This window comes from Chelonia mydas, chromosome 3, assembly GCF_015237465.2.
Source record: "Chelonia mydas isolate rCheMyd1 chromosome 3, rCheMyd1.pri.v2, whole genome shotgun sequence".
Lineage (NCBI taxonomy): Eukaryota > Metazoa > Chordata > Testudines > Cheloniidae > Chelonia > Chelonia mydas.
The window spans coordinates 146,907,555-146,924,750 of NC_057851.1; the positions used below are offsets into that span (position 1 = coordinate 146,907,555).

Consider the following 17,196-nt stretch of genomic DNA (forward strand, 5'->3'; position numbering starts at 1 on the left):
CATTTTGTGATTGAAAACACTTGTGTGTCATTCTGTCATGGCATTAGTACAGATAGAGAACTTGTTTCTTCACATGAACAATTTAAAATGGTTTCTCAGTTATGAAAAATAAGGCGATGGAAGAAACCGAGTTCAGGTTAGATTGGGGGAATAAGCATGAGGTAAACCAGTGTTTCCCAAAGTGTAGAGTGTCCTTTCGCCACAGGAGTATGGGAAGAACTAGTTGAGAGAGTCATGGACAGACCTTTCAACTGTTCTCCAGAGTATTTAAAAACCAAGGCTATCTCTAGTTGCTATGACTGCAGAGAAAACTTCAAAACATGATCTAAGTATAACTGAAGCAGCAACCTCTGCCTGAGTTTGCAGAGACCTTGAAACAATAGCTCTGAGGTGTGAACTGTCCTATTCATGTCAATGGATGCTAATTACAGCTGGGATTATAACTCATATGGTTCACGGGTAATTCCTAAAACAAAGCAAGCAAGCGAACAAACAAAAACTAAACAATATGACCACAACAACCAACCAACCACAAACACACAACCCAAAAAACCAAAACCAATCTTTTTTTAAATAAATTGGCAAATCAAAAAGGTGGAAAATAAACATGGGGGTCAAATTAAATGTTTTGTTTACATTTTGACCTTTTAAAAATGTTTTTCGTTGTTTCATAAATAAAATTAAAGGAAATTTTGAAACAAAAAATAACGTTGAACCTAAAAAATGTAATAATATTTTGTTTAAAAATGTCATAATGAAACATCTGGAATTTTTAAAGTCATTTTTGAACAAAACAATTTGGTGAAATCAACACAAATTTGCAAAATGTTTCTGGGTTGCAAAATCTGCATTTTTCACAAAAAAAAAAAAAAGCTTTATGTGAAAAATGTCACCCAGGTCTAGTGCTAAAATCAGATGTCAATGATAGTACTTTAAATGTCAGCACTGTATATTATTTCACTGTCCATCAAAACATTTAAGAAAGGACAAGCAGCTTCATAATATGCCTTAAGCATTACATGGTAGGACAAAAACAGGGGTGCAATTGGTTTCATTTTCTTAAAGGGGTGTTCAGTTTTCAAAAGTCCAGGAAAAATGATGTAAGCAAAGTTACAGAGCGTTATGGCAAAGGCCACATACTCAACCTGCATGATCATGTCCCATCTTCATCAAATGCAGGAGTAAACTGCACTAAAGACTCCTGCTAACAGCCTATGCCAGAGCTGAGAACTCTGAATCAAACATAGGAGATGGCAGTTGACATCTGGTTGTGGGGACCCAAGGAGATCAACAGACAATGGGAAATTAGTTAACCATCTCTGACTCCCCCAGCCGTTTCACATAGGGTGGGGAGTGGGGTTCTTTAAAAAAAAAAGTTTTGCTCAGCTGCTCAATGGGATTGGAGCGTGCCTCCTTCAAGACTAGAGCATGAACACCAAGTTTCTCATCAAACCTAGTTTCGACAGCTAAGTTATAAATCCTGGGAAAACAGAGTTTTGTAATAAGAACGCTCACAAAACAAGACACTCTTTGACTCTGAAATTGAAGATAGATTCCTCCCTGATAGCCAAATATGCCACCCTTACTCAAATTAAATTGGTTTCAGAGTAGCAGCCGTGTTAGTCTGTATCCGCAAAAAGAAAGGGAGGACTTGTGGCACCTTAGAGACTAACAAATTTATTTGAGCACGAGCTTTCATGAGCTACAGTTCACTTCATCGGATGCTCAAATAAATTTGTTAGTCTCTAAGGTGCCACAAGTCCTCAAATTAAATTGTACCTTCCTCTGCAAGCAGCCCTACTGAAAACAATGGTATCACTCACAGAGATATATACTACATAATGACCATAAACGTGGTGGAATTGGGCCCTAAATGAGTATCCCTGGAAGCAGCAGCATTTCTCATTCACTGACTAGTGTTGCTATTTCCTAATATGTTCAGAGGGCTCTTACCAAAACAGATAGCTCAGTGGTAGAAGGGATTTAAAAATGTATATAAAAAACAAAGGTAGAAAATTGGGGTGAAGAATGGGAGAAAAGAGAAGGTGAGAGAAAAGGAGAGAAAAGAGAGCAAATGGAGCTGGTTGAAGCTAATGAGGATGCACAGAACTTGTCAACTCTTTTATTGTACGTGCCAGTATTGGAGAGAGAGAAACAAGTAGGTTCCAGGTTAGCTGAGCAAGTGAGTTAGCTGCTTTTGGTGTGTTTCTTTGTTAAGTGGACATCTAAGTGCTATTGGTGGGCCATGTCACTCCAAAAACTTTGAAACCCTAAACTCAAAATATGCCTTTTACTGCAATCTAGAGAGAACATTTAAAAAAGCATCTGTATGAGTGTGACACTCTATAGGGAAAGCTGGATGAGACAGGTGGGAGGTGTGACATATATGACAATATCCTGGACAAACCTTAGTGAATTAAGTCAAAGTATCTTAGGAGGTCATTGTATTAAAACGCAAGTATTTATGTATTATTGTGGAATGGTATGTAACGTCTTTTAAGGGAGAGAGACAGGACTACTGTAAACACTGCGAAGTATTATGTTCTTCAAAGAACTCTTTTGAAACAATGGACCAGACAAGATTGAGCTTTTAGATGCGTGGGGGTCCCTAAGAAATATTAGGAAGAAGGGAATGCAAATTACTCACTTTGAGAGACATCCACTTGAAGCTGCACCTTGAAGAGAAACTCACTGTATGGCTGATTACCTATTCATGGCCTCTTCAAAGCCCAAACTGGATAAACTTACTAACTCACTGGGATGGTGGTTCTGAGCTGAAGCTATGCTGAATTTGTGATCATAGGTAAAACCCCTGTGAGGGGTTTGAAGCGTTAAATCACCCTTGTTGGACTTGGGGGTGATCTCTGGTAAGCTTATTAGTATGTGTGTAGGTTGTTTTATTTTTTTTTAATATGTTTTCTCTGTAATGCTTTCACATTAAGGCTTTTAATGCCTGCCCACTTTTTAATATGGGCATAGTTTGGGGAGCAGTGTTGCCCCCACAAATTGCATTCCTCAGGCAGGCACGGAATGGCGCCAGTAAGGACTGTGCTTTGCAGCAGGGTATCCACTGCGAAACACAACCCATCAGTGGTGCCAGCCTCTTCCTGGTTGAAGGGGGTGGGGGGTGAGGTTATTCTTAGACTCCCCTTGCCACAAGGTCTGGCCACTCTGTGGCCCTGCCCCTGCTCCTTCTCTTCCCTCTCAGGCCCCACCCTGGCCAGGCTAAAAGCCAGAGCCGGGCTATGATAAGAGCCACCTAGGGAGCCTGGGCCGCTGTGGAGAGCCCCGGACTCTCCATCTGCCCGGAAAGCACACCCCAGGGGCAGGGACACAGGCTGGGGCTGCACTCAGACCCCCTGCCCAGGGCAGGTGGAGGGTCAGGAGCTCCCCAGGGCAGTCTGGGATCCCTGGGTGGCTCTTACCATGGCCCGGTTCCGGCTTCCGACCTGGCCAAGGGGTGGGGTTTCAGGGGGGCAGAGGAGGACCAGGGAGTGAGGCCATGGAGAGGAGCAGGAACTCATGGCCCTCCCACTTCTACAAGGTTCCAGTGCTCCCGCCTTAAGAATAAATATACCTGCTTGTAAAGGGCTTGTAACTTAACTGTGGCAATTACGCTGTGTCCTATCTCGGAGGAAAGAAGTGAAGCAGGCCTGCATAGGCAGTCTGTCTTTTGCTGTGAAGATCACAGTATAGTCAAGGAACTGTTCAGCTGGAAATACCCCAGTCAGAAAGGAGAGAGATAGGTATCTCCTCCCAAAGAGGTAATGGCTGGGGAGCCGGAAGCTGAGAGCGGGTGCTCTTGCTGGACCACAGAGGGGGAATACAGGTGCAGCTACCCTGAACTTGGAAAGAACATAGAAAGCACTTGGAAACTGGTGCTTTTACTAATGTAATTGGTACCAAGCCTTAAAAAAAAAAAGGAAATTTACATGCAGAAAAGGTCTGGTTGGAAGACAGCACTTATTTCATAGCTGCTGTGCATTAACTGACATTGCTCACTATTTATAATTGTTTCACCCGCAACATCTTGGAACAACAGACTAAAAGATTATCTAGTTTCACTGTGGCTTTCATAAGTCACCGTGGGCTTGAATCTCAGTGTTACTCCAGCTTTATGTTAATGCAGCTCCAGTGGTTTTATTGACTCCAGGGAAGTTACAGCTGTATAAACCTGGAGTAACATAGCGGAGAATGAGACTCTATATTTTACTGGAATTTCATTTGATAACATCTTGTGATATGACTGCCCACTGAATCACATCAGATGCCTTCTACAGCACAGCAAACTCAGGGGAATGCTTTTCCTTTTTCTATAGTAATAGAAGCATACTAGTGTCCCATGCTAGGTTGTGCTACTTTAGGACTGTAATCCTGTGTACACTCATACAAAGGCATCCACGTGTAAGAGATAGATCTAAAAATGGAGATTTAACATGAAACAGAGAGTGAAAAAGTAGAGCAGAGAAAGACAGTAGAGGGCTTGAGAGATAGAAAATACAAGAGCAAAAGGGTGGTGAAAAGAAAGAAAGGGAAAAAAAAGAATGGGGGGGGGGGGAAGGAGTCATCTGATGCTACGTTTACACTCCAGCTTATGTCGGCAAAATTTATGTAGCTCAGGGTGTGAATATTACACCCCACTGAGTGACATGAGTTACACCGATATATGCATTGGTGTGCACAGCAATATGTCATTGGGAGAGTTTATGCTGCTTGCAAAGGTAGTTTTTATGTCTATCAGAGAGGTGGAAAGGCAAAAAGGAAAGCAGGAAGAATGGAAGAAGAGAAAAGGAAACGTTAATCTGGTGATTTTGGACTTGATTCTGCCACCCTTTGTCATGCTTAGTTATACCCTACTCTGTGAGTGTTCCTATTGAAAAGAATGGAATTATTTGCATGGTAAAGTCCTACTGAGTGTTCGCAAGGATGGCAGAATTAGGCCTTTTTGCAAATGCACTTTCTTCTTTACAGAACCAGAAGATCAGAACAATCTGATGTTCTTTGTCCCCATCTGTCTCTTTGAGTGCTTTGTCAATGCAGAAAATGGTGATTTAAAAGATGAGACAGCTAAGAACAGTTGGCTGAGCAGGGAGGTTTCCTTCAATGAGAAATCCACATTTGAAGTGAGCCTATTAGGGGAAACAGTTTAAAATGTTTAATGTTTAAAATCAATCAGTGTTTAAAATCCAACTAAAAGAGCTCCTTAAAGAGTTCTGATCATAAAAGTGCTTTGAGTAAAAAATAAAATAAAATAGAAGAGCAGCTGGAAGATGTTAACTCTTGGATTCTAATTGAAATGGTATGTATTATTTTATATAGGGATTTCTACCAACTCTTAATGAGGCTTCCTACCAAGCAGTTTTCCTTCAAAAAGCTCTTGATGGATTTATGGTCATCAAGAAAGATTCTAGGAGAGTTGAGACCTGCTATTCTCTGGAAGAATATATGTCGAATAAGATAAGCAGGCTAATGAGGTGCCCCAATTCACAGAATAAACATTAGATCAAAATACACAGAATATTTAAAAGGCTCAAAGAATGAAAGAAAAAAAGTTTGGAAAATATTTTGTGTGGTCCAGATTTAGTGATGATAAGCATGCAGCAATGTTCAAAACAAAAGCCAAAACCCACTGGCTGCACATTACATCGAGGAAAATTGATGGAATATTCACAATGCTGTGTGTAGCTGGCAGAGTCGGTGCTGTGCTTTTTACCCTGGGGCCTTTAAAAAAAAGTCCATACTTACCTTTTTTATGAAAATCAGTTAAATAGTCATTTAAAATAGCATTTTCCCCATTACTTTCTATGTACAATAAGGAGCCATTAAATGTTTGAGACAAGGCCAGATGTTACAATGCAGACTGGAACACACAGTTGGAGAGTACACTTTTTTTATCTCTTTGAAACACTGCATAAGGAATTCTCATAGACAGCAGTGTCATGGGTTACCTTGGAACAACTTTAAATGCAACGTATTGAGTCAGATGCTCAGGTAGTTCTACTGAAAGCAATGGAGCTAGGTAAATGTACATCACCTGAAGATTTGACCCAGTGAATCTACTTTTATTAGCTGAGGATCTGGTTCATTGCGTCTTACACACTCTGTGTAAACACTGGGAAGTGCCCTCTCTTCCAAATGCACTATTTATTATTAATCATACAAGAATATTCTGCTCTTACCTAGAGCTGCCCTTTGCATGTGCCGCTGGGTTATCTCTCCTTTCAGATGGTCTGTGAAAGACACAAAGTGAAAATGGTTAAAGAGCTTTCAAAATCTCAGAGGTTAATGAAGTCATACTTGCCTCTCACCATTTGAAATTTCCCATGAGGCCAGCCAAATTACATTGGTCCACAGGATAGGAAGTGCCTCCTCGACTTATCTACTGTAGCTAAACTGGAGCAGGTATATTTCGGTCCCATATATCCTAAAACATAACTTTGTTCAATAAGAAACACAGGAACTTAAGCTATCTTCTGTCAATGAAGTCAAGCACTGTCACAGATAATGGTCTTCTGCTATAAATACAAGAGAAGGCCTAAGAAGGCAGATAGAGAATTCCAAGTATTCATCCAAACATTCTTAGAGATGCTAGAGATGGAAAAGAGCTCTTAGGTCATCCAGTCCATCTCTCTGCCAGTGCAGAACTGGTTCCTCATTGGTTTTCTCATGTTTTGTTTGGACCAATTTTAAATGTCCCATGTGATAAAGTTTCTACAACTTCCACCCCTTGATACATCTCACTATCAAGATGTCACATATTCACACTCAGAGTTTTCCCTTTCTTAATTTCATTATCTCATTACCCCTAACTATGTTCCCATGCCCTATACAATTCCCCTTCATGATTCTGTTATCAAGTGCCCTTTGATCCTGTGACAGTGGTTTAGTGCAACTATTATTTCAAACCATAATTAGATTGCTGGATGAATAACCATTATTCATTGATAAAAGCTTAACCAATTTAAAAAAATGCAACTTCAGCCAGTATGTGTGTTTTGAGAACAGAAGGGATTTTCTGTTTTCCCAAGATTTCAAATTAAAACAGTTTCTCGGCAGAGATTTGAACATGTACTTTACTGAGCTGTACCTCTGGATACTGGGAAAAGGAAAATGCAAACTTGAGGACGGATTGAGTTTTTCCATGCTGACCATAATGTCTAGTATGACTGCATCTATTTCAAGATAAAACGTATCTTTAGAATTTAAAAGCAATTCTTTATAAATGTGCACATACATGCTATGCTAATCACCGCAAATTAAGCCATTAAAGATGTCATGTGTATAAGAGGAGTGTCTTAGCAGAAGAAAAAGCAAAACGTGAAAGATCTTTAGCACCAGGTAGCTCCATTGCCTGAGAATCAGTGAACCATAAGAAGTGAAATGTCTCAGAGAGTTAACGCAATAATTCTTAAGCATTTAATAGTCTTATTAGAGTATGCACTGTATGCAATATTTTAGATTATAACAGCCAACCTACAACATATATTCTGTGGGTATGTCTCCACTGCAATCACAGGGTGTGACTGCAGCTCGCATAGACATAGCCAAGCTAGGTTTAATCTAGCTAGTTTGGATACCAAAACAGTGAAGCCATGGCAGCATGGGTTTCAGAGTAGATTGCACTAACCTGCCCAGAACCCTGGGTAATTACTTGAGTGGTCATGCTGGAGTTCCTGCTGCCACAGCTTCACTGCTCTGAGACCCAAGCTAACTAAATTAAAGCTAGCGTGTATGTCTTCACAAGCGGCAATCATGGGTCTGATTGCAGTATAGACATACCCTATATGTTTCTTGGGATTTCAAATACACCTTACCATGCTTTGTGTGAACAAGAGAGACCATGAAGTCAGACTCCTATGTTGTTGTACCGTGCAAAGCTTTACTTTTTTCAGTGTTTTCTAACCAATCTATAAGCAGAAAGGTTATCAATCCACAAGGATGTCAACGTGTGGTGATTCTAGGGAAGGGAGTAGTTAAAAAAAGATATTTTAACATTTATGTAGAAAGGAAGAATGGAAGCTAGCAGTACTGCACTCCCACCATCCTCAACTGATCACAGTGAGAAAAGTTTGTAGTACATTTGATTGTATAATACGTAATGGTTACTTTGAATAAGGTTCAAAGATGCTAATAACTCTTTTGAACTAAGCATCAAATTTTGAAATTTTTGTTGAAAAATACAAATAGTTGACTTGTCCCAGAGCTGAACAGAAAGGAGTGTTTATGTTAGTTGGGTTTGGTCTACATTTAATGGTTTTACTGGTATAACTATGTTGGTAAAAGCTGTGACTTTTTTTCCACTGAAATATTTATACCAGTAAAAGCCCTAGCATGGACACTCTTATACTTGTATTAAGGTGGCTTAGACAAGGTCAACATTACAAACTTCTGCCTGGATAGCTATTTCAGTGAGGGGTGTGATGTGGTTATGATTTGTGACTAGCAGATTTGCGCCAGCAAAAGCCCATAGCGTAGACACATTTATCCCCGCAAAACTGTACATTTGCTGGTATAGCTTGTTTCGCTCAGGAGGGGTTTGGAAAGTGCATTTTTGCTCGTTTAGGCGTATCCACACAAGGAGGTTTTGCCAGTATATTATACCAGTAAAACTATACGGGCAAAGCCTTTCAAGAGTAGACCTGGTCTTGTACTAATATAGATATTCCCCTTCTCATATGGGAATAACTATGCTAGTATAAAGCACCTTTATAAATGCATTCACAGTGAAGAGGTTGTACCGCATTAACTATACTGATATAGGTAAAGTAGAACAACTGTCCAGTGTAGACAAGCCCTCAGACAGTTAGTAGCACTTGGGACGGATCGTCTGTTTCCTGTGAGCCCAAAACTCCACATGAAGCCGCTGACGGAAGGAGAGCCCACACTGTGATGTTCAGTGCCAATGGAAGTTTTCAGTACACAAAGGATATAGGATTGGTCCCTTTTTTGCAAGCGTTTTTCCAAATTTGACAAGGGCACCAGACTCTTCCTGTACTAAATATTCTTCTTAAAATTACCAAACAAATATAGATCTTTAAGTATTGAGAAGCAGATTAATTGAAAGAAATGCAAAAACCACCAAAACAACCCTCACCCCAGAAATCCAAACCCTCCATCAAGTGAGCTGCTATTTTCAATACTGATTTAACTAGAGATAGCAGATGACAGTGAACTGGTTGTTATGGATAAAGATTCAGTTAAATGATTCTTCAAAAAAAAGTCTTTTGTGCTTTGAAATCCTCAAATACAACTCCGTTGGAGACACTTCTCAATGAAATGTAATTAAACAAATAATTGCTTTTAAAAATTAATTTTTACTACTTTGAATATTTAACTACTCATATGCTCTGTATTGTGTCCTATTAGGTGATGTTGATCACACTGTTCTGAGCCAGGCAGTACATATACCACAATTTATAATATGACCTGACTAACGTGTTATAATGTGATTAACTCAAAGCAATGCCTTAAATCCAAATGTTTCTGGAAACCAACTGTGGATGTGTATAGATTTAATTGCTGTCCTGATGTAATCTGAAGAGCCTATGATGACCAGATAGAGAGTGTGAACAATCAAAATGGGGGTAGGGGGAAATAGGCACCTATGTAAGACAAAGCCCTGAATATTGGGACTGTCCCTATAAAATCGGGACATCTGGTCATCCTAGAAGAACCCTATGTATTCCTTTCTCAAGGGTAACTCATAGATTAGGAATGATAATTCCATTGTCACAACATGAACAAGGTCTCCTAAAACAATTTGAATATACTGTTCATCAGCAAAAATAAAAAGTCCTGATGACAATGGGGACTAAAGAGGAAACAAACTCCCATGTCTGATTTGTGGTTTTAGAACAGTAATTACTCTCTGACTTTGCTGAAAACAGACTAGAGAGATTCAAACTGCTGTGCACTACCTTAAAGAGCCACCAGGGGAGTGACAATGAGGTCAACTGAAAAACTGAAACAAACAAGCAAGCAAATCAATGAAGTAGAGATCAAATTGGCAGAAGACAGCCTGAAATCAATACAAATAAATGCAAGTACAAGACATCAGAGAATGGATTTTTGAATTGCAGCCAAGGGGCTCAATCTTCAGGTGTCTTGAGTTTACTTTCAGCACTGCTGGGGGAGGATGGTAAAGGGCATCCGGTGGATTTAAACCACCTTGCTGCGTCACCAATCTTGAGTTGGCCAGAGGCCGATGAGGCTCTCCGTCTAAGAGTATGTCTATACAACAGCGACTGATTTCCAGCACAAATAAATGTCCATGTGCTAGCTTTGCTGAAGCTAATGCCTAAAAGTAGCAGTGTAGTCACAGCTGCATGGGCAGCGGCTCAGGCTAGCTGCCCAAGCACAATCCCTCCCAACCCCCTGGATATGTACTGCCGTGAATAGCTCAAGCCTCCGCGGTCACCCTGCTATTTTTAGTATGCTAGCACGGTAGGGTGACCATATTTCCCAAAGGAAAAACAGGACATCGCGTGGGGCTGGCCCAAGCCCTCCCTCTCTGGGGCTGGCCCCAGTGCCCCCCTCCTCCCACGGGGCTGGTCCCAGCTGCTGACCCCCACTCGAAGCTGTCAGTGGTTACTCGAACCCTGCCTGGTCCCCGCCTCAAGGCTGTCACTGGTCATTCGAGCCCTACTGCCCCCCCCAACCCGCTCAGGGCAGTCACTACTCACTGGTCACTCAAACCCTGCCCTACCGTGCTGATCACTCGAACCCTGTTGGACCCCGGCTTGAGGCTGTCACTGGTCGCTCAAACCCTGCCAGGCCGCCCCACACTGGAACCCTTCCTTACCCTCCTTGATCAGTTGGCAAGAGCAAATGGGACAAATGCCTGCTTTTGCCAAAAAAGTCAGGAAGTCAGGGACAGGGTTTAAAAAAGGGAATGTCCCAGCCTAAATGGGATGTATGGTCACCCTATAGCACGAGCAGAGTGAGTGTACGTATAAATTTATCTAAACTGAGAAATTACATATCTCAGCTGCTGTGTAGGCATACCGTAACTTAGAGGAACCTTACAGTTCCTCTAAATTATTCTGGCTGCAATCATCTCTTGTGCCAACCAAGGATCTGGCAGAGTGTCATATTCTTTGCCTCACTCCCTCCCATCCTTAGTACACCCCCTGTCCACCTCTGACATGACCCCTGCATGAAGGTCTGTGGTGAGGTGGTGCAGAGATTTCTACATCGACTTCACAACACACAATGATTCCTATGTTAAGGGGAATCTTTTGCTACTTCTTTATGGCAGCTTTCTAGCAACACAGAGCAGGGTGGAACAGCAGCCAAGGACTGAGCCCAAGATCTTTAATTATAAATATTGTTCATATAAATCCTTGCATTTTTTTCCTATTTATCCATGTCCTGGAGCTCAACAGACCCAGAGCCAGGTGTTAAAAAAACTATCAGGGATTAACAATGGAGGAGCAGGATGCATAGTTTATATTCACCGGGGCATGCCAGTTTGAAAATCAGATTTTCTAACCAATAAAAAAGAGGACAGGGACTGTGAGGAATTGAGTATTCTTTTCTCCTCCTTGCAGTGTTCTTTCTCCGACCTTGATTGTCATAATCATCAAGGCAAATCCCAAAAAGATGTAGACTCCTTCCAGATCAAGCACCATGTGGATCAATCTCTAGCTAGGTCCTTAAGGCAGTCTGTCTGGTTATTCAGTCTATGTCCATCACGCGTGATCTTACCACACCACTGAAGCTTTTGGCAATCACCTGCCATATAATAGCATTCTTTGGTAAACAGGCATAATATGTTGGTCTTTCATCCTAATAATGTGTCAGTACCAAGAAAGCTTCCAAAACTGAAACCGTTCTGATTGAGGTGGTTGGTGGGTTCGGCTATGGACATTATTATTGCTGATTTTGTCCTGCCACTTAATATGGAATAGCTGACTAAGATGGCAAGCTGGCAAGAATTGAAAACTTCCATCTATTGTTCTTCAGCCTTCCTCAAGGCTCACATTTCACTCCCATTCAATAAAGTTGGTATAACCTTGGTTCTTTAGATTCAGAGCCTCATAGCAAGCCATTTTCTCAAAAAGCTGTCTCCAGGTAAAGAGCTGGTTAGCAGTGGAATGAACAGGTCTAAAGCCACGCTGATTATCCAGCCTTTACCACAAAATGCATCGCTGATTCGAGTCATTTACATGGAATCAAACACTTTTCCTGGGACTGACATCAGTGTAATACCTCTACAGTTGTTACCTTTTTGAACAGAGGCAGAACAACACCCTTCTTCCAGTCATCAGGGATGACGTTAGTGTGCTAGATAGTCTCGAAAAGCCTATGCAGCCATGGTACTACAGTACTCTCACCTCTCTGCAGCAACTCAGGGGTCATGTTACAACCTCCTGGTGCCTTCCCAGACTTTAGTTTAGGGCCTGCAATCCAGATTTCTTGTTGGTTGTAGGAAGGTGGCTCTGTCTGAACTTCCTGCCCCACTTCAAGCAGAAGAGGGGCAAGAGGCAGCGGACAATTGAGGAGCATCTTCAAACGACCTTCTAATTGATACAACTGATCTTGCAGACTCTGCCATCCTGATTCTGTACTGGACAAGCTGGTGCCACCTTTCGCCACACACCCTGAACGGTTGCATAGAGGCTGCAGAGATCATGCCTGGTGGCAGGCTGTTTGAAACTGGGTTGCCACAACTTCATTTGTTTCCCTCTCATTCAGCCTGAGCTTAGGGCTGTGCTAAATGTTCAACTCTAGCTGCAAGAGAGTTCAAAATCAACCTGGGTTTGAATATGACCTGTCATTGCGAACCAGGTTGATTTGTTAAAACAGGTTTTGTGTTGGTGAATCATCCACCAAGGCTTTGGGTGAGCTTTCCTACTCTATCTGGATATCAGTGTATGTTCACAGGCTGCCATTTATTGTTGAATGTAGAGTCTGAACCATATCTGCCAGGAAAATCACACAGGGTAAGTCAAAGGGTATTTTCCAGTATGGCCAATAGTCAGCAAGTTTCAGCAAACCCACAAAATCATCTAAAACTAAACCTGGCCTATGGATTTACAGCACTTGAGCATAAGAAAGGCTGGTTTGTTCAAACTCAATCCTTTTCAAAAGTCAGGGCCTGAGAATAGTGGTGTATTTGATTTTTAGACACTCAAAACTTTATGAATCTTTTCAAATTATTTTCAAAGGATTCAAACAGTTCCAGCCATAGTTGTGGTAACACTTACTTTGCTCTCTTCTTCCCATCAAGGTGGTAGAAAAGGACACATAATTAGGGCAGGTCCCCTAATGGTCTGATCTGTTCTTCATTTCTCTAATAATAATGATAGCATCCTCTTCATTCTCCTAGCAGACACAGGAGTTTTCATTCTCTTCCATGGCTCATTGACAGCAAGAGGAAAAGTGGAATTCATTTGGTTCCAGGGACTCAAAACAGCATGTGACTTCTCAAATAGCAAAAGTTTAACTTATCTCCAAGCAGCAGAAAACTTTGAGGGGAGATTGTAGTGTATCATGGGAGATGAGAGTCTGGACAGGGAGCCTTGCCTATAGGGGAAAATGGTGGCATTAGGCACCCGAAGTTCAGTTCAGGCCGACATGGTTTAATGTTGATCTGATCTGAAATGAAGCATTTTGATTTGGTTTGACAAACTGAAATATTTCAGTCTGGATCAATCTGAGCAAAAACTAGATATTTTGTTTTGATTTTCCCAAAAGAAACTTTTGGGTTTCAAGTGAAAATTCTTGGTTTTCGATATAAAGTTGTAATTTTGTGTGGAAAAGTTTTGATGAAAATGATCTCTCTTTGGTTTTCATTTAAATTTTCAGTGAAAAAAAATTCTGACCAGCTCTACTTATAACTGCCCTAGAACACAGGTTATCCTAAGGCAAGTCTGAAAGTTCATTAGTGACAGAATTAGGGGACAATTCCAGTACTGTTGCTTGTACAAACCTTTCCCTATAAATAAACAGAAGATTTCAGCCTCTAGTACTGCCAGTTCTATAATCGTCACAAACACAAATATTTACCCGAAGAACAATGAAGAATCACATGCTCACACAGAAACATGTCTCCTGATCCCAATAATGTAAACTTGCAGACAAGGTAACTTTTAAATGTGGTTTGCAAAAATTGAATTTAAGACTTGGCGCGCATCTCTCTCCATATGGCTAATTATGTTTTCTGAAGTCTCACCAAACAAGCAACTAAAAATAGCCCTGCAGCGGATACCAAATCATTTTTTCCAGTGGAGTCATTCTTCATTTGGAGATAACAGTCCCAATAAAATATTGAATGCTGCAACTCCACATGTTTTGGCAAAAAAGTAGTTTTGGGGAATTTAAGAATTCACTCAGCATGCAGCTCGCTGTCATTAGGGCTGAGATAAATCTGTTGGTTTTGGCCTCTGTTTTTGGACATATGTACCATCCTGAGGTATGGAAAAGGGATGGAACAGTAACAGAAAACTCCAGCCTTGTGACAGGAGTCAAAAGGCATGGAGGGGAATGGAGAAGACAAACAGAAAAAGAAAAGCCAAATGAAGAATAATAATCTGAAGCAGGGGAAAAGCTTCTTGCATGAGAATACTGCTAATTAAACATCATATTCAGTGATTTAAGGGGTACAGATCTCTTCTCAAGTTACATGTAATTAACTAGCAACTAGTGTGAAAACAAAGTACTCCGCCAAGTTTTCTTTCAGCTTCCATTTTGAGCAAGCCTGTTATTAAATGCTTGCATGAGTAAGTCAGAGAGCCCCTCACCAAGGAAGGTGCTATTAAATGGGAATGTTTTCAGCGTGGATGTGTAGTAGTTTAAATACAATACCAAACTTGTACAATCTCAGCTGAATTACAGTGCTATGTACTCCTCTTGCCATCTTCTATAGCTAGGATCTGGAACCTCTTTAGGAATTTCCCTTCTAATGGAGGGTAATATTTATGCAAGGTGAAAATCTACTGTAACATTTTTTGTCTTTAATAATGTTCCTTCAGATCCTTCCAGAAATATAAAGGGAGCTGTGTTCCAAAATACCACAACAAATCAAGCTTTGACCTATGCAATGGAATTTCCAAAAGTTTTAGTTTTGGAAAAGTTTTGCTTTGTAATTTTAGAATTTTGTGTTGGAATGTCAAAATGTTGTTGCAGAATTTCATTTTGTTTTATGCTTTTTTCATTGTTATATTCATTTTTATTATCTTACAGTATTTCATGACATGTCAGTAGTAGTATTGCATTATACAAGAACAGCAGCTGGGGCCAGATTTCCAAAACGTCCCAGCTCTCATTAGATCCTTATACATGGGGCAGATTTTGAAAACTGCTCAGCATTCAGTAATTCTCAGTGTGACACTTCTGGTCAGATTTGCAAAAGAGCTGACATAGTTTGCTGTAATGTTTTTTGGTTTTTCTTTTATATCTGGCCTGAGTTACGTCTCACAGTAAATAAGTGTCAAACTCAGAATAAAAACCAAGGTCTTTAGGTCATAGACTAAACTCTAACTCAACAGCCCATAATGTGGATCAGAGAAGTCATTTTGCCTTTCTATAACTCAGATTTTCTGGTTCAGATCCTTGACCCCATATATTCCATTTGCACTGCTATCACGGCGGCAAAGGGGCACAAAATGGAATAACCATTTCTAAGAGGAGTCCCTCTGTAGCGAGAATTCTGCTGACGGTATAGAGTTGGTGTAGTGCTGCAACACCACTTCTGCTTGGCCAGAGCACCCCATACTCCGGTAATCCCCAACTCTCAGAACAGCCCCTTGGGGTTGTGGGTAACTAGGTACAACTTAAAGAAGTCCCTTGGAGGCTCTTCCATAGGATTGACCATGACCAACTAACACATTTTTAAAGGTGTTAAACCGTGCCCATACTAGTCTTTAAAAATATGTTAGTTAACATGCTTTAACCAACACATTCTAAAATATGACCTGTTTTCCTAGCCTAGACAGGACCTAAATGAACACTCAGATTTTGAAGCGCAATCCTATTACATATGGTGAATTCCATAGCAAATTCCATGGCTGCAGAGTCACGGAATAAATGAGGCACTGAGCATACTAATCACAGAGATTTTCAGGCGCCTTATCGTTTCCCAGTGCCCTCTGAACTCCCACTCCAGCTTAGAGATGTTAACAAATATACACATTTTTTGGTGTCCAAATGTGAAAGTGTGCTTTCTAGAATGCAAGAAAATGCATATTTTGAGGTTATTGTTTTAGAAGTGTCTTGTGGGAGCATGCCCTTGGACTTCACTTGCTGTCTTAACACAGATTGGGGGTCTCACCCTGCCACTGCAAAGCCCTAACTTACTTTGCATGCTCGAACTGTAAGCATACCTATCTTCCTCTATATGTTGGAAGGTATGCAGGGAACTGATGCACATCTGGAAGTTGTCACTCAGTTGTTTATCGCATCTATTTGTCCATGAATTAAATAAAGAGCTGGCCCATTACTGTAGTTGCAAACCAATGCCATATGGATACCCTATAAACCAATCCCATCTTAATGCTGATACTGCAGGCTAGTCTTTAATGCGCATGGATGCTTCTAGACATGACCAAATGCAGTTTGTGTGTTCACTAATTCCTAGGAATTAATGTAAGGAGGTACAGTAAAGGAAATAAATTAAGAGGAACTGGTAGTGGTTTGTGCTTCTCACTTTTTCAAATGGCGATAACTGAAAAAGCACCATACATACATGAATAGGTCAGCAATTCATAGACAGGTAAATATAAAGGTATTTTCTTTTTCTGACCAAATTTCTGGTCATCTTATACTGATATCAATTCATATTCTGAGTTGACTGTAACCACATCCAAAATCAAACCAGACAGAAAGGCAAGTTTTTGTTAAAACACTGCGTTTGGGGCTTTGTGCCGTTATTTTATCTGTGTACTTACTTGCAGTCTAGTTTCATCTTGTGCTGTCCTGTCTGGCCAGTAGGTGCCCAGTAGAAAATTACTAAAAAAGTTCTAGGCCCTTATTGCAATACACTTCACTTTCAACCAACTTGATTTAAAATTATAGGGGGGGGGCACATGACTCTGAATCCCCCAACGTGCCCCCAGTATATTTGGGAGCCAATGCCAAGTAGGATTAAAGGACCGAGGATGGCATGCTTTTTGATTCCTGCACTTTTCCCATTTACTGTAGAACCTCAGAGTTACGAACACCTCGGGAATGGAGGTTGTTCGTATCTTTGAAATG

The 17,196-nt window shown here is 40.8% G+C and overlaps 1 protein-coding gene across 1 annotated transcript in view; it reads right to left on the reverse strand.

Moving 5' to 3' along the window:
* The window catches only part of KIF6 (kinesin family member 6), a 279,607-nt gene that overhangs the window by 41,511 nt on the left and 220,900 nt on the right, over positions 1 to 17,196 (reverse strand). Inside the window, exon 16 of the mRNA XM_043543510.1 lies at positions 6,180 to 6,230. Within this exon, the coding sequence (XP_043399445.1) occupies positions 6,180 to 6,230 (51 nt within the window). The remainder of the gene's footprint in view (positions 1 to 6,179; positions 6,231 to 17,196) is intronic.